The 24,270-nt window shown below is 53.3% G+C and overlaps 1 protein-coding gene across 1 annotated transcript; it reads left to right on the forward strand.

The window, feature by feature from the left end:
* The first annotated feature begins 1,988 nt into the window (after nt 1-1,988).
* On the forward strand, nt 1,989-23,915 carry CD5 (CD5 molecule). The gene is made up of 11 exons (XM_052662326.1): nt 1,989-2,074; nt 13,830-13,868; nt 15,335-15,646; nt 16,085-16,147; nt 16,401-16,733; nt 18,971-19,270; nt 20,027-20,152; nt 20,835-20,888; nt 21,962-22,081; nt 22,613-22,704; nt 23,569-23,915. The coding sequence occupies exons 1-10, from the start codon at nt 2,023-2,025 to the stop codon at nt 22,699-22,701; spliced, it is 1,488 nt and encodes a 495-aa protein (XP_052518286.1). The 5' UTR covers nt 1,989-2,022; the 3' UTR covers nt 22,702-22,704; nt 23,569-23,915.
* The last annotated feature ends 355 nt before the right edge of the window (nt 23,916-24,270 follow it).

Consider the following 24,270-nt stretch of genomic DNA (forward strand, 5'->3'; position numbering starts at 1 on the left):
AGACTCTGAGATCAAGTAAAAAGCCAAATTTTTGTTTGTTTTCTTTGGGTATATGCGGGTGGAGGGTAGTGGCAAAGGTTGTGGAGTGAGATATATGAAGGTTCAAATCTTAGTTTTAACCTCCTGAGGCCAAGTAGCTTACCTTCTGAGCCTCAGTTGCCTCCTCTGTGAAATGGAAAGCTCCACCCACTCCCCATAGTGGTTGGGAAGATTGAAAGAGGCCACGCCCCCGACGTGGGGAGGTGCTCAAAAAAAACTCTGCCTTTTGGGCTGCAGTTGTGTCAACTGAGTGTGGTAATAGGGGCCATGAAGAGCCACTTAATACACACCACTAGTGTGACCAACAAAAGCTTCCTAAACATGGAGTGTTATTTATTTATTTATTTTAGGTCACAGTGACATTGGGAATCTTACTTCCCCCACCAGGGATCAACTGGAGCCTTTGTAAGGGAGAGCGTGGAGTACTAACCGATGGACTGCCAGGAAATTCGCAACATCGTTTTAAGAGAAAAATTATCCAGAGGGTGGGTCCTTGGAATGTAAGCAGAGTGGGGTCTGCATCTCTGGTGCTTCTCCAGAAAAGAATTCTAGAGTGGATAGCCATTCCCTTCTCCAGGGGGTCTTCCCAACCCAGGGATCAAACCCAGCTCTCCTGCATTGCAGGCAGATTCTTTACCATCTGAGCCACCGAGGAAGCCCTTCCAGTGCTTAGCCTGGGGCAATGATTTGTTGGATAAACAAACCCAACTGAAGGAAGGATGAAAAGTCTGGGATTTCCGTTACAGGACAGGAAGGACGGATGGTGAGGCTGAGGAGGAGGGGGTGCAATAGGGAGAAAAAGGTTGCAGCACTGGAAAGTGGCTGCCTGATGCCTCCGTGTCACCTCTGGGGAGGTGTGGAGGCACCTCCAAATCCTACTTGAGGTGGTGAGTGTGCCCCCCAGTCGCACTTATAACAGGTCTCGATCCCAGACCTCGATCATTCCCTGTGGGGAATGGATTCAAGCTTCCCAGCAGCCTCCCGGTCCCATGTTAGCAGACACAGGGGAGTGTTGGATGCTGGGAGCTGAGAAAACCTCAGAACCCAGGGAGGGAGAGGCTCTCCCCCGCAGCCCCAGGCAGGGTGCTGGGTGGGGGCCGGAGGGGGCGGGTGCTGCAAGGTCTGGCTCCAACTCTTACCCTCCAACTCTTCGCACTCGGCTACTGTCACATCCCTGAACCACTTCGTCCCTGCCTGGCATGGCCCAGATTATGAAAAGCCCCAAGGAGCCGGAGTCTGGGTTCCATCTACCCTTCTTGGAGTGAGGGACCTGAGCCCAGGCCTCGGAGAGGCTGAGCCCTTCCCCGCATATGCTTTGCAGAATGCCAGCCAGCCTGCCTTTTCCTCAACAGCCAGAGGGTTATTTCAGCAACACTGATACAGAGATTCCACCATCCACACACAGCCTGATGTAAGTCTAGCATCCATGGAGGACCCCTCTCCTGTGCTTTCTCATAAAATACTACCTGTGGGGATTCACCTCCAATTCCCACCTCATCCCCACAACAGAGATGGAGGGTTGGGTGGGGTTTTTCATCAGAGTCTGCTGCAAGGACTGGGGGGGTGCCCACCACCTCCCACTCGTGACAGCTAAGGGCTCACTGGTGAGATGTGTCCCCTTTCCCTCTCAATCCCCCCAGCCTCTTTCCCTTCATCCTGGTCTAGGACCGCCCCCACCCCCACCCCCGCCCCCTGGCCATAGGCACTGCCCCAGGCCTGGGCACCCTGGGCAGGAAGCTGGCAGAGACCAGGACCGCCAGTCGAACTGGAGCAGATGGTTTTTTACCGAGGAGGAAGTTGACAGTTTCAACTTCAAACACGGGTGACGCAGGCTCCGCACTGCCTGCTCCCCTGTCCCACCCCTGCCTGAGCCCTGTCCGCCCCGCCCCCTCCTCCCAGAGAGGGAGACACAAGGCCAGACACCCTCAACTTGGGCGCCGAGCTTGCCAGCTTCGGAGGCTGAGGTGGGAGGAGGCCGCGCCCATGGGGTCTCAGCATCCGCCACTGGCCGCCCTGTACCTGCTGGAGCTGCTGGGTGAGTACCCCTTCTGGGGCGTCTGCCGGGGGTACCTGGGCTCGGGGTACAAGAGAGAAGATGCCAGCATCAGATCCCTCGGTCTGACTCAGGCCTGCATGTCACCTCTCTGGAGTATTGCAGAGAGTTGGGGCCACCAGGATCACTGTCTTGTCCCCCAGTCCCAGCTCGGCTCTGGGCTCTGCTTCGTCCACCACAAGGGCCCCACCTCTCCTTCTCTCTTGCACTGTTGGAGGGTTGGGGACCTTACTGTCCCCTTCCAGGTGGAATCCATCCTCAGATCAGGCTCTGAGCCTAGAACTTCAGTTGTTCAGCTCTCATTCGGTGCCGGCTTCCCTCTGCAGCTACCCACCCTCACCCCTGTCTTATGAGTGTCCAGCCTTTACTTGGGTGCCTCCAGGGACAGGAAACTCACCGTCTCCTGGGCAATTCTGGTGATGCTCTGGACGAGCGGGCCAAGGCAGGGTGGGGACCAGATCGCAGTTGAGCAGATGTCAAAAACAGAAGTCTTAGTTCCTAGTCACTCTGTTTCCATCCCAGGGGCCTCAGTCAGACCTCCCAGGCAGATGTGAGCGCACACTGGGTCTGCTGTCACTCCAGACTTGGATGCTGCTGCTACTGTTGCTAAGTCGCTTCAGTCGTGTCCGACTCTGTGCGACCCCATAGACGGCAGCCCACCAGGCTCCGCCGTCCCTGAGATTCTCCAGGCAAGAATACTGGAGTGGGTTGCCATTTCCTTCTCCAATGCATGAAAGAGAAAAGTGAAAGTGAAGTCACTTAGTCGTGTCCGACTCCTAGCGACCCCATGGACTGCAGCCTACCAGGCTCCTCTGTCCATGGATTTTCCAGGCAAGAGTACTGGAGCGAGGTGCCTGGATAGGGACTTCCTAACCCTTGCCCAAGGGTGACTGTGGAAATGACCTGAGGCCTCTGGAGAAGCTGGCTGGGGATAAGGTTTGGGGTGGGTGAGCCTGGGGTCTCCTGTCTGCTGGAGGGGAGATGGTGGAAGAGGCAGCCCTCCATCCCTGAGGTCTTGGGACGCTAGCTCGGGACTGGAGCCCTGTTGCTGGGGCATCAGCGACACTGGCCGGTGGGGAGGATGCTGAGCAAGCGGGAGACAAGTGAGATCATTGTACTTTGTGGTCTGAACCCTGGGGTCTAAGTTTGGCCCTGTACGACCTCATATAGGACTCGAGCCTCTCCAGGCCTACCTCCTTATTTATAAAATGCAGAGGGGTGAACTGGGTGAGATCTGACCACTTCTCAAGGGTTTGGAAGGTGTGGCAGTTGAGAGAGGTGACTGACTCAGGACGGGAACAGGTGAGAACAGATGGCAGCTTGAGGCTTCCCAGTTTAGGAGGAAAGGACTCAGGGGACATAGCCTGCTTAGCAGGGCACCTCAGCCCTCCTAGAAAAGGGTGTGTATGTGTGAATATGTGTGCGAGAGGTGTGTGTGCACGTGTGTGTGTTTTCATAGGCGAAACATGGCTTCTGCATGTAGCTTGCCTTCCCCCTGGGCATGTGGTGATGGCTCATGTGCACATATATTCTAATAACTGTTCTTCCATGGATCTGCAGGAGATGCAAAGTGCCTTCTGTCCCCAGGGTGGAGGCTGAGGGATGGGCCCTGGTTACTTTCCAGTACCTTCCTGAGCAGCTGCTGTGGCCTCCTTGGCCCTGGAGATTCCAAAAACCAAGGTCCTAAGCCTCCCCTTCCCTGGTGGCTCAGGGGAGGGGGAGGTAAAGGTGGTAAAGAATCCGCCTGCAATGTAGGAGACCTGGGTTTGATCCCTAAGTTGGGGAGATCCTCTGGAGGAGGGAATGGCAACCCAATCCAGTACTCTTGCCTGGAGAATCCCCATGGACAGAGGAGCTTGGCAGACTACAGTCCATGGGGTTGCAAAGAGTCAGACACAACTGAGCGACTAAGTACACAACCCCCTCACCCCCCCTCTCCCGCCTTAGATTCCCAGCTGAAGGTGGGGGTGAGATCCTTCTCTGCAGGCCTCCCCCTGAATCCCATCAAGGGCAAGGCTCCTGGCAGGATCAGGCCCAGCAGAGCCCAGAGTCCGGAAGGCAGGGCCCTCACCAGAGTATAGGAACCATCCAGAAGTCCAGGAGCACAGGGTTCCCAGTGTGTATGTGTGTGGGTGAAACTGATGGATAATAAACATTTTCACTATTCAGTGGGTCACAGCTTAAGAAATATTTTGAAAGCCATTTTCTTCTGAAAGCTTCACAACAGCCTAGTAAGCAGGTAGCCTAGTAAGCAACCTAGTAAGCAGGGCCCGTTGCCCCCATTTTATAGTGTGGAAAACTGAGGTCCGGGAGGAGCAGCTGATGAGCTGCAGAGCCCACCCCAGCCCAGCGCTCCTGCTCCCATGGAGCCCCTCCGTGGCCCTGACCAAGAGCAAAGACGCACCAAAGCCACTCCCACGACTAGGAAAATGGCCGCAGGACACAACCGCCACCAGCAGACAGACAGCCACCAAGGGTTGGGGACACCTAGGCCCAGGGTTGAGCAGGCAGCACAGGCACCCTTCAAGCTGTTCTAAGCAGGGACGGCCCAACGCCAGAGCCCTGGGCACACTTCGGCCTCCTGTCTGGCCACGAGAGTTGTGCCCATGGCTTGGGGACCTTTGGTACATGGGAATACCAACAGCTTGCTTTTCTCCACAGCTACTCTTAGCTCCAACCTACCAGGGGCTCACCTGCTGAAGGTGGGGCATGGAGGCAGCTCTGATCACTACCCCGCCACTCAGGTCTGGCCACCAGGGTTACAGAAACTGACACTAAGGTGTGGGAAAGTCACGGACTCAGCAGTCTGAATTCTGGTCTCCTCCCTTGCCAGTTAGGTGACTATGGACCCATTCTGTAAGTTTCAGCGTCCTCCTATGTGAAACTTGAACAATAATAGCACCTGTCTTATAGCAATTTCTAAGGATTAAATGAATCAATGAATGTAGATTTCAGTAGGAACATTAGCTTGTATAGTAAGTGCTGAGTAAGCATTAATAATAATAATTAATTAATTTATATAGTAACATAATTACATAACTTATTTATTATTTATACATAATAAATTCTCCAGGCAAGAATACTGAAGTAGGTTGCTATTTCCTTCTCCAGGGGAATCTTCCCAGCCCAGGGACTGAACTCAGGTCTCCTGCATTGCAGGCAGATTCTTTATTGTCTGAGCCACCAGGGAAGCCTATGTGTACATAATAAATACATAAATTTATTATATAATTTATCATAAAGATTATTGTTTATTATGTGAATTTATTATTATCATTTTTATCAGAATCAACAAGAAGCCAGGTGAGGCAGGACCCAGTGGGGAAGACTTGAGCCTAGCGATGAGGCTTTCTGTCCTCCAATCTTCCTGTTCTGGCTAATGATTCATTCGTTTCTTCATTTCCATATATTTATTGAGCATCTACTATGTGCCCAGTTCTGTGTAAAGCTCTGGGGATACAGCAGTGAACCAGACAAGAGCCCCCCTCATGGAGGGAGCACCCGAAATTTTACAAATTTCTAAATTTTGTCATTAGTGTGATGAAGGAAACAGTAACCACTGAGCCTCTGGGACCAAGTTCACATTTGACGGGGCCCCCAGCCCGAGGGGCTGCTCTCTGAGGAGATGACCTCATCTGAGACCCGAATGATGGAAGGATCCAGTCAGGCAGAGAAAAGCGGGAGGAGTGACCCAGGCAGAGGGCACGTGGAGGGTGAAGGCAACAAGCAGGACAGGCCTAGAGGAGCTGGATGTCCACAGTGGAGGTGGGGAGAGGGGATGCCCACTGTGAGCCTACCGCCTGGTCTGAAGTCTCAGGGTGCAGAGCTGAGGCCATTGCTGGCTCTGAGTGCAAAGAATCAGGCCCCCAGAAGCCCTGATTCCCCACCTCCAGCAGGGAGCAGAAGACCTGGGAGCTCAGGGCCCCCACTGACCCCTCCGGTCACCCTGTCCTGTGCCAACAGCTCAGAGGGGTCTCCCTGCAGCAACCAGGGGACCATGGAGGGACTTTGCCATCCTACAAATCTGACTGAATGCCTATTCTGTGTGCATGCACGTGGGTACCTTGTGAGCATGTGTGTGTGTGTGTGCCCCCATATATGTGCCTGTGTTGTGCGTGCACACGTGCAAAGGCCTATGGGGCTTTGAAGCAATGCAGAACTGGGTTTGATGCCTTTGAGATCACTCACAAATGACAGGAACATGCCTCTGAGACTCAGCCTTCTCATCTATAAAATGGGGATAACCACTGTACCCATCTCAAAGGATAATTGTTATCCTTAAATCTGGTTCATTCATTCATTCAGACAGCAAGTATTTATTGAGCACCTGTTATTCTAAGTGCCAGGGACACAGCAGTGAACACTCAAAATTCCTGTCCAGCTGGAGCTGACATCGTAGACGGAGGTGTGATGGGGAGACAGACAAGGGACAAGCAAGTCAAGGATTATATGGGTGTTGGGAGGTCAGGAGTGATTTGGGGTTGGGGGTTAGGGGCTCTGGGGGCGGTGCTGTACCCAGAGAGGGTGCAGTGGGTTTCATAAGAAGATCACATTTGAGCAAATACACGAAGGAAGTGAGAGACTCCACTGCGCCATGCGGGCCCAGGAAGGAAGGTGGCAGTCACATGTAGGCTGGTGGCAGGGCAGCCATGAAGGCCTCCGTGAGGATGGGGTATTTTCTCCAACAAACTCGAGGCACCTGGGGCCAAGCCGAGGAAAAAGGGTGCTGAGCACCCTGGAGAGAAACGGGACCTCTCCAGGTCGACAAGCTGTTATCTTGAACCTCTGGCTGGATGCATTTGGGAACTCAGAATTTTCCAGGCAGTGGAAGGTCCTGCTGTGTATATGCTCACAACACACCAAAGAGGTCTGGGCAACACTCTGTAATCAAACACATTCCCATTTCTGCAGTGCAACTACGTTTGTGCACTAACAACATAAATACCTTCCCACCAAATGTGTCAAAAAGACTTTGTTTTGGCTTTGAATTGCAGATAGCATGGGGGCCGTGGCCCAGTGTTACTTCCTCTAACTACCGTGTCACCACTCCTGCCCTGTCGTTGCTGTGTACCCCTGGGGAGCTTGACCCTCACGTTCCCACAGGAATCTGGTACTCCCTTCTCCCTGGGGGCACAACTGGGAGATGTGTGGTGGGAACAGAACAGGAAATTAGTGACGGTCGGCAGAGGCAACAAGGGTCCCACAGACGCCCCTGTGGGGTGAAGCCCTCCTTCTCTCTGGCCTCAGTTTCCCCATCAGTACCACGGGGCCAGCAGGCTCTGGGGTCTCCCAGTGGTAGAGCCCCATAGGGCCCTGTCAAGTGATGGTGATGAGATTTCTGTCCTGACCCTACCACCAGCAGGCTGTGTGACCTTGGGCTAGTCGCTCAGCCTCTCTGAACATCAGTTTCTTGATCTGAAAGTAGAGATGAGGTCCATCCCTTCTTCACAGGGCTGTGGATATGAGCCCTTGTGCAGGTTTTGGAGTAAGTGAGGCTCTGAAAAGAAAGGAGGGCTGGTCCGTGTGACAGTGGAACCACATACGGCAAGTGTGAAACTCATGCAAATTCAATTAGACAAACAAGGCCACCAGGGAAAGCGTGGAATCGCAGTTCAGATACAAAGGCCATTCTGCCCAGGAGCTGCTCGCTGACGCCTATTGGCGCAGGCTCTGGGTGGGTGAGATTAGAAACCCAAATCCTCTGTTCCTTCTGTGGGCTCCAGACCCCCAGCTTCTCCTGGCATGAACCTCATGTGATTCTCTGAGCATTTTGCACATAAAAAGGCTCCTAATCAAAAACCAACCCTTCATCTGGTGCTGCACCAGAGAAACAGAATTTTGGCCCTTTATGATCTTTGTTTCCCTGAAGCCCTGATGCAGATTCAGGCTAACAGGGCTCCACTGACAAGTGTCGTTTCAGAAAATCAGGATTCCTGGCCTCCTGACCCAGCCTCCCATCAGAGGCCGAAGGAAGGAAAATACAGAAAGTGCCCCAAAGGCAGTGGACCTACTGTGTTTGCTGTAAATTGATAAGAATGTTAGGCACCATTAAAGGGAATCACTGTTAATGGAAAAAAGGGAACATCTGACTTCCTAACTGCACTAAATTGGTCTGTCAGTTTCCTTATCTGGAAAATAGGGTGATGACAGGCCCCATGATTGAGGATGTAGGGAAGAAATGGGGTCTCCCATGTAAAACCCTTGTCCGCGGGTCTACATGGGGTAAGAGGTGGCTGTCCCCGTTTTTATCATCAGTGAAGTCCCAGCACCTCCCTGGGATCCCCGTGCCCACTGGACCCTCGCAAGGCAGGGCTCCCCAAGGCGGGCCTCGCTCTTGCCTCCATTTCTCAGTACATAGGGACTGTGATCAGAGGTGCTTGCGGGTCCAGGAGGGCCCACGAGTGGGTCTGAGGCCGGCATAAAGGGTACAGTCTCTGAAGCCAGCCTCCTGAGGCAAGTTCAGGCTCTGCTGTAAAGTGGGAGCAATAATACAGGCTCACCAGCTTGCATCTGCGATTCCAAAAAGGATTTGTAAATTTCCAGCAAATGCATACACTGCAAATCCTGGCCTGAACGAATAGGAGACTATTTATAATCTTCACGCATCCCACTTGGTGTGAAAATTCATATGTTTCGCTGCAGAAACCATCATATGTTTGCCGCTGAGGCTCTCCAGATGCAGGGGGACAGTAGGGTGCCCCAAGGACGCTGGCAAACCTGCATAGAACTTAACTGACTGCCCTAGGGCTCACGGCAGTGCAGCCCCGCATGACCAGAAGCAGAGTTAGTCAATCAGTAGTGTCTGACTCTGCGACCCCGTGGACTGTAGCCCATCAGGCCCCTCTGTCCATGGAATTCTCCAGGCAAGAATACTGGAGTGAACACAGGCAAGAATAATGGAGTAGCCATTCCCTTCTCCAGGGGATCTTCCCGATACAGGGATTGAACCCGGGTCTCCTGCATTACAGGCAGGTTCTTTATCGCCTGAGCCACAGAAAACTTATTTTTCAAAAATATCTCGATCTTGGGATTTTTTATAAAAAAGAGAAGCAAGGGACTTCCCTGGTGGTCCAGGGGTTAATATTGTGCTTCCACTGCAGGGGACACAAGTTTGATTCCTGGTCAGGGAACTAAGATCCTGCATGCTGTGTATGAGGCCGAAAAATAAATAAGAAGAGGAAAAAGAAAAAAAAAGAAACTTTTAAAAATAACGGGCTCGCTTCCCCAATTTTTTAACACTCTGCTGAGCAAATAAAACTCATCTGTGGCCTGATGCGGCTCAAAGTGTTGCAGTAGAGGGAACCGAAGAGAGAACCATCCAGAATGGTGTGTGTGGGGGGGGTGGCGGGGAGGGGAAGGGTGCAAGAGGAGAGGCAAGGGAGGGGATGAGTGCGTAAATATCTCAGAGTTGCTTTCAAAAATTCATTTACTCCCCACCTGAGACCTCCTTAGGGCAGCAGGGTCTAAACAGCTCAATCTCTGCAAAGGCAGAGATGAGGAGAGGAGCTCAGGGAGCATGAAAAAGCCTTCCTATTGCCTCTCTGGCTTTTTCAGCCCCGAGCTTTCTCTGGCTCAGCCAATCTTAAGCCTGAAATAGTGGGGGCTCTGAGGAGAGGTTGGCATGGAAAGGAAGGGCCCTGGTCCTGGCTGCTCAGATTGTGGTGGTAGATGATGGATTGGGGAGTGGCGCGATACTTTCATGACTAGCGTCCCTCATGGTCTGTAGGGTCCCCAGGCTTCTGTTGGCAGGTTCTGCAGCAGCAAAGCCTTGGACCTCTGGTTGCATCCTTAGCCCAGACCTCTGGGCTAACTAAGGTGTAGTCAGGGAGAGGGTCTGCAGGGTTCAGGGAAGCAGGATGCTGGTCCAGCCCCTGTGAGAAGCAGCTAAAAGAATAAAAATAAGTTGTGGACAAATCAAAAGCTGGCAGATCCCTGGACAGACAGGAAGAAGCAGCACCCAGGAAGCCTCCCAGTCAGTCGTGCATCTCACCTGCCCACGCCTGCCTGCCTGTGGCTGAGATACATCAGGAACCAGAGATTATGGATCCTGGAAGTATGAACTGAAAGGAAGGTGAGGGAGGGTGGAATCTAAGGTCTTCACTTTACAAACGAAGAGACCAAGCCCAGAGAGGTTGAGTGATTTGCCAAGATCACACAGCAAGTTCAGGGAAAGTCTTCCCATAGGATGTTTCGCTAGCTGAAAGGGATTTCAAATTCACTCCTTTTCATCAGGTTTGCATGCCAGGAATATGCAGGAATCAGTGAAACACAAAGCAGGCCAACACAGGCTTCCACTGAAGGGAAGGGAGGCAGCTCAGCCCAGTGGTCAAAAGCACAGACACTGTGCCAGGTGGCCTGGCTTGGAGGCCTGGCCCCAGTGGCTCATCAGTTGCTTAACAGGTTATTTAATCTCTCTGTGCCCTCATCTATAAAATGAGAAGGTCAAAATAATAGTGCCAGCTTCTCAGAGCTGCGGTGAGGTTTGAGAGAGTTCACGTATGAAAATGTCTGGGAGAAAGTACGTACTATGGAAGTGTTTATGGTGATGGTAGAGGTGGTGGTGATGGCAACATGGGTGGTGATTATGTTGATGGTGACAGTGACTGTGTTTTGAGGGGGTGGTGGTGACAATGATGGTCACAGTGACGGTGACAAGAAATGCTGCTCACCTGAGGCCAGTCAGGCTCACAGAAGGAAGGTGAAGCCCTGGTTCACATAGACGCCTTGTCTCCACCAGGCCTTTTCTTTTTTAGAATTGTCCTTGTTTCTCAGGTTGTGCAGTCTTTCTCTGGCTGTTCCATGTGAGATCAGCAAGGGTGGTCAGGCCCAGTCCCTGCCCTCAGGGGCTTTGGGGTCTGGAGGCTCCAGCACCAGAGTCAGGGTCTAAGTCATGCTCATTTCTGCTCGTTTGTCCGTTCTGAGGACTCGGCCCTTTGGAGGCCCAGATAGGTGGCAGAAGGCAGAGAGATGGGTTTGGAAGGCAGACTTGTGATTCGAATCCAGGCCCTTGTGGTTTCACCCTGAACAGACGTCTATATCGAACATGTATTCAGCTCACATTGTGGGGCCATCTGGAAGATAAACAACCATATCTGTAAGGAACTACCCTCCCGAGGGCTGAGTATACAGTAGGTGTTCAATAATTGGTAGTTGCTGTTAACAATGGAGAAGGCAATGGCACCCCACACAGTATCCTTGCCTGGAAAATCCCACGGACAGAGGAGCCTGGTAGGCTGCAGTCCATGGGGTCGCTAAGAGTCGGACACGACTGAACAACTTCACTTTCACTTTTCACTTTCATGCATTGGAGAAGGAAATGGCAACCCACTCCAGTATTCTTGCCTAGAGAATCCCAGGGACAGGGGAGCCTGGTGTGCTTACGTCTATGGGGTCGCACAGAGTTGGACACGACTGAAGCGACTTAGCAGCAGCAGCAACAAAGGTTGGCTGTGGTGACTTTGGGAATATGAAGTTCTCAGGTGAGAAAGGGGGCAGCAAGCCCTGTGATCCAGCTCTCCAAGCATCCAGACCCAGACCTCTCCCCGTGGGAAAACTCCCAAGCAGGCCTGCAGTCCACCCACCTGTGCCACAGGCCCAGCCAGCTCCACAACCGGCAACACCAGCTCTGAGCACGGAATGCCGGATGGAGAATGCTGGCCAGGAAGGCCCTGGGCCAAGGCTTTTACATAGATTGTTTCAGCTCATCCTCATAACATTGCTATAAAACTGGTCCCTTTCTCGTTCCCGTGCCACAGACAAGGAAACTGAGGCTCAGAGGGGCCAAGGATGTGGCAGAACTCTTACTCAGACCCAGCGAAGAGCCCCAGTGCCTGAGAAACTTTCCTGCAGCATGGAGCACCAAAGGGTGGATCTTTAGGTCCCCTCTTCTCATTAGCACCACTTCAAGCTGCCTCAACCCTCAGGGTTTAGCCAAAGAAATGACTCCCTAAAAGTAGACAGCCCCATTCCCACTGGGAATTGGCACCGAGAGAGGTAAGAGGTCAGGGGTGAAAGGTGAGGGCAGAACAAAGGGCCTCCTACCTCCTCATCACCAAGTGAGCCAAATGTCTTCACCATGTCCTCCTGAGGCCATCCTGCCCATTGCAGCAGATTGGATGATCGACAGCTGGTCAACCCTCTCCCAGCCGAGGGCAGAGCTCTGGGCCTGACATGGTTTCTGCATTAGAAATACCTTCCCCTTCTGAGGCCCAGGACTCTCAGGACAACTATGGTGGGCTCTTGCCAGGATGGATGAAACTTACCACAGGCTGCCAAGTCATTACAAGGAATCTTGGTTGGGAGAGAGGGCCAGGCTGGTGGAGCGTGACTTCCTTTAAAATTCTACCATCAGCTTCAGAACACTCAGGCAAAACTAGGCTTTTTTACAGCCAGCAACAATCTCTCAAAAGCAACTTAAACACAGCCCTTTGCTATATAAAGTACTCACCCTGGCCCAATAGTGTCCCCAGTTCCCAGTTGAAAAGTGAGCCCTGGGGGCAGACAGAAACCAAACCGCTTGTTCCATGACTGATGAAGCCCAGCAGTAAATTGGAGTGTGGGCTTGGAGGCCGCACAAGTGTGCCACCCCACTCATACCCACCCGTATCAAACCTCTCCCAGCTACATTTGAGTCAGCCATGAGCTGCTCTGCCAAGAGGGTGATGATTACCTGCTTTGACCACTTGCTCCACAAGTGGAGGACCACTTGCTCCTTCTAGACGAGGCTGGGAGGAAGTGGGACTTCCTAGGGGCCCACATTCCTATTGAAGGGGCCCAGGCAGGAGCCTGCCAAGGGGTAGATCAGTTCTCCCCAAACGACGTGTCCACTGGGCTCCTTTACCAACTGACTGCTTGATCTTGGGCAAGTCCCACTGCCTCTTTGAGCTCAGATTTCCTCCTCCTAAACTAGGAGCTGTTGGAGAGAAATTTTTTCATTTCTATCCTGCCTTGGGAGTTCTAGAAAGTAGCAAAATGTCCTAGGTTCCCATGCTGGCTAGTTTCTCAGCTCTCTAGAACTAAGATGTTTGATTTTTTTTTTTTTTTTTGATTGAAAGTGACATTCAGGATATTTTTATGTTGACACCCAGCACACAAAAACTGAGCCTTATCTTCACAAAACATGATGCGTTCTGACATTCTCTATTCTCGTCCATTTCATTTTTTAAAAAGCTGAGGGTTGTAGGGACTTCTCTGGTGGGTCCAGTGGTTAAGACTCCACCTTCCAATGCAGGAGGCATGGGTTCGATCCCTGGTTAGGGAACTAAGATGGGGTGCTGTCAAAAGTTTGAAAAATATACTTTAAGTTGACGGTTGCATTGCTACAGAATTTTAAAAAAGTTGATGGTTGCCATGCTGCATATTACTACAGAGGACTAGCATGAGGAAGTGTTTGAGGGCTGCGCAGAACTGTACACCTTGACGGTGACAGTGATCATGCAGATCCGTGTGTGTGTTTATAGTCCTAGAACTGTGCACTAAAAGAAAATCAATTTCACATGTTCATTGAAAAAGTCAAGTTTTAAAGTAAGAAAGAAAATTGATGCCTGCAACACACAACATTGATTTCGTGACCCACCTAAGGGTTACAACCTGCAGTGTGAAAACTCCGGTCCCTGAACCCCATGACGGCGGCATGGGGCAGAATAGGCCATTGATCAGGCTGCGGGCAGAGGTGAGGTGGGGAGACGGGAGCAGGGGAGAGACCTCACTTCCTGACCCTCCTCTCTCCTTTCCGCAGTCACTTCCTGCCTCGGAGGGCTCAAGGTGGAGGAGCGAGGTAAGGAAGAGCCATGCGAAGAGGGGGGCATGGAGCAGGGCTGCGACTCCATCAGGCTGTAGGGGGACCTACCATCTTTTCATCAGAGTGAATCTCACCTTACAGGGAGAGAGAGAGAGTACCCCCCCAACACACACTCGCATGCAGACGCGTCCAGGCACGCACACACACACTCACGCACCCTAAAGAGGCCCATTTGCAGAGAGCTGCCCTAGACAGCCATAAAGTACCATGCAAATGCTAGTTCTCATGCTAGCTATTATTACAGTCCACTCGTCGGGTACAGAAAGTGTACTGGCCCATAAATGCATCTTGCAAAGTCCTATTTCCTATCCAGTCCTGCCAGATGCTCCCTGGCCAGAGACATTTGCAGCAGAGGCTGCCCCAGATTGTGATGTGTGTTAAATGTCTTGGACTTTAATCCTAGAGGTGAGTGTTTCCCAAACAGGGATCCATGGAACTCGGTGGACAAAGCATAGGCCATACTATATCCCACCTTAGAGCCTGACAGGGGACAATGGCCAGGTGAAGGGTCTGAGGAGTCCTGCAATAAGGAACTCTGTTAAGCATTTTCAAATCCAGCAGTCCCCAGGCTACCTTCACCACAGACCTCTCTTTTTCACATGTCCTGAGATAATATCAGGCTGAATGTATTTGGAGGTAAATGTAGCAAGAGGGTCTCCTGAAGCTACCAGGCAGTCAGAAGGGGCTGCGGGGTCCTTGGCAGGCCCTGAACTGGGACCTGGAAGCCTGCAATGACATGCTAACTCCAAATGCTAGCCAGATGGGACCTGCCACACGATTCTACTTATATCACATTTGAGAGCAGGCAGAACTCATCTCTAGTGACAGAAAGCAGATCACTGGAGGCCTGAGGCTGGATTCAGGGAAATCAGCTGTGAAGGGGCACAAGGGAACTTCTGGGCGATGGGAAAGTTCTTTGTGTTCTCCGAGCACAGTGAGGGCTGCAGGTGTGGATACAAGTGTCAAATTTCATTGAACAAGTGCCCTTAAAATGCATGCATGTCCCTGTAGATAGATCATGCCTCAATAAAACTGATTTTAAAAGTTGGATAGAGAGAAAAAAATCAGGCACTGGGCCCTATCTGGGGTCTATCGAAAGAGAATTTCAAGGCAGGGGGTGGGGAGTGATTCTGCTGGGCAGTGGATGCTGAGAACTCCTCGTTCACTGCTTCAGGTTTCCCTGAGGTCTCGAGCCCCGTCCTCCTGGACTTGGTTTTTAAGGGACCACCTGGAACCAGAGCACCACCAGCATGAGTTTCTGGAAAGTCCCCGAAGGGACTCTGAGGATGAAACTCACAGGAGGAGCAAAGCTGGTGGGAGGATCCCGTGGGTAGAGGGAGCCTGGCTGACTTGGGGTCCCAGGTGGGGAGGGTACAGGGAGGGGCCCCCGTGGAGGACCCTGTCCAGCCTGACCTCCCACTTGCCATCTCTTTGACTCCTAGGGCTCGCCGTGAGACTGAGCGGCTCTGGCTCACCGTGTCAGGGCCGTCTGGAGGTCAGCAACGGGACAGAGTGGTATGCAGTGCACAGCCAGAGCTGGGGCCAGTCTTCACTCTACCAGGTGATGCCCAAGCAGTTCTTGAAGCTGTGCCAGAAGCTGCAGTGCCGGGACCCTTTGTTACTCTCTTCATTGCATCACTTCAAAGACAGGCCATTCCAGAAGCTGATGATCTGCCATGGACAGCTGGGGTCCTTCTCCAACTGCAGCCTCAACAGGGGACACCAGGTGGGCCCTCTGGCCCTGATCTGCTCAGGTGGGTGACTAGCCGGCCCAGTAGGTTCGCTAGGCCCGGAACCTGGATGCCTGTGACCTGGAGCCTGAGCAAGCAGGTGGAAGGGGTCACTAACTTACAACCACCCTCTCAGAAACATGCACTGGTGGGGAACTGGAAGGGGAGGGCAGAGAGGGTGCTGGCCCCTGTCTGGGGATGGAAAAGGTAGACGAACTGGTTCTGCCAATGGCTTACTTCATTGTCTACTCTTAACCTCTATTTTCCCAACTGTAAAATGGGCTGGCACTCATAGGAGGCTTAGATACAACGTATGGGTCAAGTGGGTTTAATGGGGCCTGTGGTACTTATATCATGACTTCCAGTTCTTTCTTAATACTGCCAGTGGCTCCCAGCTCTCCCTACACCCCCTCCTCTTCCATGGGCCCTGGCCTCTCCCTAATCAGAGCATCTTTTTTGCAGAGCCACCGAGGACAACAGCTCCTCCCACGACCTCCCCGCCCACAACCACTCCGGAGCCCACAGGTAAAAGGATTCTGAGGGCTCTGGGGGTAGGGTGCCGGATTTTAGCAAATAAAAACACAGGATGTTTATGTTTGAGTCTCAAATAAGCATGAAAAATTGTAGAGCATGTTCCATGCAATATTTGGGACCTCACCAACTCCTAGGGTCATTGCCCAGTCACTTGCTCCTCTGTTTGTTAGAACCAAAGAACAAGGAAGGTCTGGGTGCTGGTCATCAGCGCTCAGGTCCTTGCCCCCTCCCTTCTCTCCCCTAGCACCTCCCAGGTTTCAGCTGGTGGCAGAGCCCGGGGGCCTGCGGTGTGCTGGCCTGGTGGAGTTCTACAGCGGTGGCCTGGGCGGCACCATCGGCATCGAGCCCCAGGATGAGATCAAGGACCTGGGGCAACTCATCTGTGCAGCCCTCCAGTGTGGCTCCTTCCTGAAGCCCCTGCCAGAGACCGAGGAAGCCCAGACACCAAAGCCAGGAGGCCAAAGGCCCTTGCCAATCCGCTGGGAGATCCAGAACCCAAGATGCAGCTCCCTGGAGCAGTGTTTCCGAAAAGTGCAGCCCCGGGAGGGTGGCCAAGCTCTTGGCCTCATCTGTTCTGGTGAGTGGGGAGCAGACTGAGACCCGTGGGTGTCCCGAAGTGGTCATGTGACTTACTGCAGGTTCCTGAAACCCCAGCATGCAGCGCAGGGCACTAGTGCTATGGACAACGCAAGGGAAACGGAGAGCTGGCCTCTGAGAGGTAGGGCGGTCGTGCGGTGGAGAGGTGGCACACCCGACGCCCTGGGCATCACAAAGTAACGCAGAACAGGCCCAAATGTGCTGCTGGCTCGGCTGCCACTTGGGGAGGAGCAGGACTTTCGGGAGGAGGCAGGGTCTTCTGGTGGTTTTGATGGATCGTGGCTTGTGTCAAGGGCCCAAGAAGGATGGAGCCCTTGGAGAAGACCAGCCTTGCAGGAGGGGAGTTTACGCGCCTCAGAGACAGATGAGGCTGGAGCACTGGTAACTCATAGGAGGTAGGGAGAGGGCAGAGCGGAGCCCCCAGGGGCTTCCTACAGAGGCTGCTGAGTCATACACCGCCACTCTGAAGAAACTAACGATGCCGGTGTGGCTGAGGAAGGGGCCCAGAGGCCGGGCTGGGGGATCCCAAAACCAGGATCAGTAGAGAAACAGGATAAAGGATCAAAGGTCAGATTAAGGGTAAGCACAGCAAACCTCAGCAGGTTGTAGCTTCTATCACAAATGTTCTAGTAAAGTCCAGACTTTAAGAAGTCACACTTACTGAGCACTTGTATCACACTGGGGACCATTCAGGGCATTCCATCCTTTTCACAACAGGCTTAGGAGGTGGGTGCTATTGTTATCCCTACTTTACAGATGGGAAAGTTGAGGTTCTGAGAGGTTGAATTTCTTACTCAGTATCACAGAACACTAGCTGGGGTTTCCATTCGGGTAGCATCACTCCAGAGTCTGCAGTATAAGCCTCATCTACTCCAAGTGTGGAGGGCTTTCCAGGTAGCTCAGTGGGAAAGAATCTGCCTGCCAATGCAGGATACGTGAGTTCGATCCCTGGTTTGGAAAGAACCCCCGAAGGAGGAAATGGCAACCCACTCCAGTATTCTTGCCTAGGAAATCCCATGGACAGAGGAGCCTGGCAGAATACCCTCTATAGAGTCTCAAAGAGTTGGATACAGCTGAGCAACTGAGCACGTATGTGTGCACACACACGCACGCATACACTCCAAATGTGGTCCTCGACTAGCAGCTTCATCTGACTGGTTAGAAATGCAGACTCCCAGGCCCCACCTTCCATCTACTAATCAAGACTTGCATTTCAGCAAAGTCTCAGGGGTTCATGTGCACTAACCTGGGAAGCATTGCTCTGGAACACTGGGCCCATCCTGCAAGCAGGAATATCCCCAAAACACTGGATTCATGGTGTGAATTAGTAAAATGCTGCCCCCTCCAGACAGAAGTAGTCTCCAAGGATCTCTCAGCCTGAGGAGAAAAAAACACTTCGCTGGCTCCCAGGCTCACCCACCACTCTGCTCTGAGCCCTCTTGCAGGCTACAACCTGCAAAGCCATACCCAGAAGGCTTGCCTTTGATTTTTTTTTTTCCGAGTAGAAGATTTGCTAGAGCTTTGAAGATGGCTGTTGCTATAGCAACTGGCCACAGCTGGTAAGATCACAAAGTGCTCTGACCTGAACACACATGGGCCCCCAGGCCAAGCGGACAAGCAGAAATCGATGATTCTCTGTTGCACCAGGCCCTTTTATGAGAGCCAGTCCCTCCAGGCTCAAGGCCTGGGCAGCAGGATTCCTGGGTATGGTTCCCAGCGGTGAATCTCCAGGACTCAAAGCAGATGGTATTTCTCATCCCAGGCCTCAGTTTCCCCTCTCTGAAAAGCCCTCCAACCTCCCAGGGAGCAGCAAGAGAATGAGAGGATATTTCAAAAAGGGAAGCAGACTCAGGTGGAGCGTATTTCTCACTTCTCACTTCTCTTACTGACCCCTGGGTGGGGGACGACAGCAGCTGGGGGCTGCCGACGGGCACTGCCCCCATGCTGGCCTTTTCGCTGAAAGTGCCCAAGCTGTTGCAGCTGCCCAGAGGTGCCAGGGATAGAACTTGATGGAGAAAATGCCAGAGAGGATGCCAGAAGAAGGGAAAGGCAGAAAGGAAGGCACTCCCACATGGTACCCAAGCCCCCTGAGACCTGGGCCCTGCTAGGGCCCACACTTGGCCGTGTCACAGGGTCCCAGTGGCCTGGCACGCAGGCTTGGGGCCCAGGGAGCTCCGGCCGAGCCCACCAACTTACCTCCCATTGCTTTCCCCCCAGATTTCCAGCCCAAGGTGCAGAGCCGCCTGGTTGGGGGCAGCGACATGTGCGAAGGCTCCGTGGAAGTGCGCAGTGGGAAGGGCCAGCAGTGGGACACGCTATGTGACAGTTCCTGGGCCAAGGGCACGGCACGGTGGGAGGAGGTGTGCCGGGAGCAGCAGTGCGGCAACGTCAGCTTCTACCAGGGGCTGGACCCCAGCGAGAAGACCTTGGGGGGCTTCTACTGTCCCCCCGGGATACTGTCCCAGTGCCACAAGCTTGAGGAGAAAAAGTCGTACTGCAAGAGGGTGTTTGTCACATGTGAGTTGGCCATGGTCCGTGGTGGGTAGAGGGTGGTTCTGGATTTTTGTTCTAAGACTCAGTCAATGAGCATTATTTCTGAAGAACATTCCAGGGACTGAAGAGAGAGAGCCCTAGGACAGGATGGAGCGATGACGAATAGGGGGAGGGAGGACAGCATGCTCAGACAGCAATGAGCAGGAACCATCAGGAGGAGACTGGCCATAATTGTCAGGAGGCTAGTTCTTGCCTGGAGAATCCCAGGGATGGGGGAGCCTGGTGGGCTGCCGTCTCTGGGGTCGCACAGAGTCGGACACGACTGAAGCGACTTAGCAGCAGCAGCAGCAGTGAATATAGTACTCTTATTCCGTCTTCTGCTCTTTCAGATGGAAATTAGGAAAGCAAGGGAAGGGGTACATCTTTGCTGTATTAATGGTAACGGACTAATAGGTAAAAGAGAGAAATGGATGGGTGGACGGCTATTGGTAGATGAAGGCAAGGTGATCACTCATAAATAACTGGAAAACGGTGGAAAGTTGATAGCAGAAGTGGTAAATGAGAGCTGGATGATCAATTGTGAGATAGTAAATGGTGGCTAAATGAGGATTTCAGAGATGGATGGACAGACAGACAGATAGAAAACTGCCTCCCACACATGCTGGCCAGTTCCTAGGGGATGCCAGCCAACCAGCCAGGAGCTTCCCTCGAATGGACAGTTTTGATGCCCCACCCCCCGCCTGCTCCGGGCCAGGACTGACCTCCCTCTGCCTCCTGCAGGCCAGAACTCCAGCCGAGCGGGCCTGGGCGTGGGCGCCGTGATGAGCATTATCCTGGCCCTCGTGCTTCTGGCGGTGCTGCTGGTCGTGTGTGGCCCCCTGGCTTACAAGAAGGTCGTGAAGAAATGTAGGTGACGGTGCCCTGAGCCGCCTCCCTCTGAAGCCCCTGCCGGGGAAGGCTGCACGTCAGCCCCGCAGGGGAGGGGCCCTACCTCCGGAGAGCTGGCTGGGCTCACCTCTGCTTCACTGCCCAGCCCTGCCCCTCCCTCTCCTGCCCACTGGCCTGTCTCTACTCCAAGCAACAAGCAGGAAAATCACTGATTCACCCACATCTGGGGCCCAAAGAGGGGCCCCACTCCAGGCCCAAGGGAGGGTGTGGGTATTCTTTAGACTGTGATGGGTCCAGAGGGTCTGACCTCAGAAGACAGGTATCCCTGGTTGGCTCCACCACTTTGCAGCTGATGGAGCCACTTCCTGTCTGAGCTCTGTATGTTTCCCCATCCAACGAATGGGCGAGGGCAGACCTGGTTAATGCAGTAGGTGTCATCTTGGCGTTCGGAGATGAGGCTGTGAGATTAGAGAGGCGGGTGGGAGAAAGCCCAGAGGTGGGCAGAGTTGGCTGGGTCCTGGCGGCCCTCCCAGGCCTGAATTCTTGTTCTACACACCTTGTGCTATTTCTCCTGGAAAATCAGCCTCTCGGCACGCACCTGCTGCCTCCTCCCTCCTTCCCTGTCCCCCTCCCTTACTCCCCCCCTCAACTCCCCCCACCCCCATCCTGATGTGCCTTTTGCCACCTCTCTATCACCCAGTCCGTCAGAAGAAGCAGCGCCAGTGGATTGGCCCAACGGGAATGAACCAGAACAGTAAGTATCCCCCAGAGGCAGGCTCCTCCCTGGGCTGGGGCCAGCATCCTCGGGGCTCAGGAAGGAAGCCAGTGGAGCAGCGTCATGGGTCACTGCTGACCGCGGATGGAGCCAGCGGCTGCCTGTGGCCTCCGACTCCACTGTGCTCATCTAAGGTGTTCCTGTGGCCGCGGGCGCTAGCAGGTGGTACTCAGAAAAGAGGAAGCCATGATCAAAGAGACTTGGGAATCAGTGAATTAAGCAAAGCTAGGCACAGTTCTTTACTTCAGGACCTGTCAGAGAACCTTCACGGGCACTTTTGCGTGGTTCATCTTTCCAGAACGGGCATATGTAAAGAAGGGTGGCCCAAGCTACATATTTCATGGAGTGTCTTTATCACGGGCAGACTTTACAAGGCCAGTTTTAGGACGTTAGGATGCAGCCAGCCCAACCCCCACCCCGGTCCCCCTCGTCTTTCTTTCTGGCCACAGTCAGAGCACTTTTGCGGGTAGAACCACAGCCTTCCTCCCGTCTCCACCCCACATCCTCCCCTTTCACACGTCGAGGGCCAAATCCTTCAACTGTGTGGTCAAGTCTTTCTTACAAGATAAAGACCCTCAGCTCCAGGAGGGCAGGGACCATATTTGCCCTATCAGTCATGTCCCAGTTCCCTGCTTGATCAGTGATTGAGGGCTGACCGACTGAAGGCCTGCCCACCAATCAGCTTGCCGGCCAACCCAAAGCTGCTCTGAAAGTCTCAGCCCTGGGACATCCCAGTTGGTCCAGTGGTTAAGACTCCACCTTCCGACGTGTGTTCCATCCCTGGTTGGGGAACTAAGGTCCCACACGCCATGGGGTGTGGCCAAAAATTTTGTGAAAAAATAATACAAATGAAAGTCTGAGCCCTGCTAGAATGAGCATCCCCAGGAAGGAAGGGAAAACAAGTATGTGCTGAGGGATTTCTGGGGGTCCTCGCCCCCTTCCCTATCCCCACGTTACACAATGGGAACAGGAAACTGGAGTTCTGGGCCCCAGCTGGGGAGGCGGAGAACAGAACGACACATCTAACGACACCGTCTCCCGAATCTGCTCAGTGTCTTTCCATCGCAACCACACGGTGACTGTCCGGTCCCAGGCTGAGAACACCACGGCCTCCCACGTGGAGAACGAATACAGTCAGCCTCCCAGGAACTCCCAGATCTCAGCTTATCCAGGTAAGCACTGGCTGGCGCTCCTAGGAATGACGCCAGGGCTGAGCAGAGGGCCACGTGGTTGCCCAGAGGGAGAAGGAGACTGAGCACGGTGGAGGATCAAACTGCCCCTTTGACGGCTGGTCACGGCAGGTAACGGAAGGGATACAGCCTTAACTGGCCCCTCAGCTGGAGAGAAGAACGTGCCGCGATGTCATTAAACACCAGTTCCGCTGTGACCCAAAGGACCTGTTTCTCAATAAATGAGGCCCCTCAGATTCTTCGAGGCAGAACAGAGCCATCCACCAGTGGCCTGCAGGGCCCTGTACGAATGCTCCCCGACTGGCACTGACAATTAAGCCGCAGGGAGCCTGGCGCTCAGCATCATTAGTGGACACTGGCCGATTTGATCACAACGCTTGCGGGGCTGTTGAGCCACCAGCTCAGGAAGCCTGTGTGGTCTTCCAAAAGCCGAAAGGCACTCGGCTCTGAGGGGCTGTCTTTGCGTGTCCTGAAGGGATAAGCCTGCTCACACAGCCTCCTTTCTTTCCACAGCTCTGGAAGGGGCCCTGCACCGTATCTCCACCCACCCTGATAACTCCTCCGACAGTGACTACGAGCTACACGGGGCTCAGAGGCTATAAGAGGTGAGCCTGGCCCCTGGCAGAGCCCTGGGGATAAGCGCAAGTTCCCCGGGTCTGCTCACCCTGCCTATCCAGGCGGGCGCTGAGCACCGGGGCTATTGTAAAGGAAATGAATAAGCGTCAGCAATTTAGGTGGTGGGAGCTGATTTGACCATCTGAGCCAGCGGGGTCATGAACCTTAAACTCCTTCTGGGAAGACCACATATAAGAGCCCCTGAGGGTAGAGGAATGTTAAGAAGTACAAACTACTGTCCATAAAAGAAATAAGCTGCAAGGATGTATTGTACAGCGCAAGGAAGAGAGCCAATATTTTATAATAATCATGTTGCTGTTTAGTCGCTAAGTTGTGTCCGACTCTTTGTGATTCCATGGGCTACAGCACGCCAGGCTTCCCTGTCCATCACCAGCTAACTCACGGAGCTTGCTCAAACTCATGTCCGTTGAGTTGGTGATGCCATCCAATCATCTCATCCTCTGTTGCCCCCTTCTCCTCCTGCCTTCAATCTTTCCCAGCATGAGGATCTTTTCCAATGAGTTGGCTTTTTGCATCAGGTGGCCAAAGTATTGGAGATTCAGCTTCAGCATCCAGTCCTTCCAATGACTATTCAGGGTTGATTTCCTTAAAATCTATAAACTTGCTGAATCACGATGTTGTACACCTGAAGCAAATATAATATTGTAAATCATATATACCTGAGGTTTTAAAAAAGCACCTCTGAAAATGTCCTGATTGACTTACCCCAGAAGGAGGGCAAAGCCACTGTCCCTGATATTGGGTTGGGGGTTCTGGGCCTGTCCCCCGACTCCTTGAACCATCCCCAGAGCATGAGGTATCCTCCACCAATGCACTTCCTTCTCACCCCACAGATCTGTGACCTGGGAACAAATATTAATAGCCAGACTTTTTATCCTGAGAATCCTCTGCAGTCACCGCTTGGACGCCACGTCCCACTTCCTGCCCGGCAGGACCACAGGCAGGACTTCCCAACACATCCCACTGCCCTGCAGAGGCCGGTCCACTCTGACATCTCCTCACATCTTCACCAGCCCCCGGGAAGACCCCAGCATGCCTCAGCTGGCCCCTCCACGGGTGGAAGCTGTGAAAGGGCAGAGCCCAGAAGCAAGCAGCCTTCCCAAGCAGAGACACACGGGGTCTATACCCGGGCAGCCCCTCCCTCGTCTGTGGACATCGTCTCTCTCTTCAGACTCTGACCCCAAGAGGAACCACAGGAAGCCTGCACCTGGAGGTGGGCGGTGGGAGGGAGGGCTGATTTCTCTCATGTATTTTTAATATGTTTTTTGTAAATAATGCTTTTTTCTGCTTCCTGGAAAAGGCTGCTCAGCCTGTTCAATCTACCTCTGTGGATCCCTCTGGGGGTGCCCGTGGGAAGGGGCACCTACTGGGGGCAGGGGGCTCTGCAGCCTCGTGGTTGGAGGGCTTTGTTCCTGACATAGGACCACCCAGCACGGCACAGCAGCTGCCAGCCAGCACCCATAGCCTCATTACCAGCCTCCATCTGGGCCCTCGCTTGACAGAGAGCAGGGACACTGGCTGTCAAGCCTGAAGGG

This window comes from Budorcas taxicolor, chromosome 25 (genome assembly GCF_023091745.1).
Source record: "Budorcas taxicolor isolate Tak-1 chromosome 25, Takin1.1, whole genome shotgun sequence".
In the NCBI taxonomy this organism is placed as follows: domain Eukaryota; kingdom Metazoa; phylum Chordata; class Mammalia; order Artiodactyla; family Bovidae; genus Budorcas; species Budorcas taxicolor.

Bases quoted from the DNA above. Each gene is read 5' to 3' on its own strand.
- CD5 (XM_052662326.1), top strand. From the start codon at position 2,023: ATGGGGTCTCAGCATCCGCCACTGGCCGCCCTGTACCTGCTGGAGCTG. The intron at 2,075-13,829 runs GTGAGTACCCCT...TCCTTTCCGCAG, and splicing joins GTACCTGCTGGAGCTGCTGG to TCACTTCCTGCCTCGGAGGG. The intron at 20,889-21,961 runs GTAAGTATCCCC...GAATCTGCTCAG, and splicing joins AACGGGAATGAACCAGAACA to TGTCTTTCCATCGCAACCAC.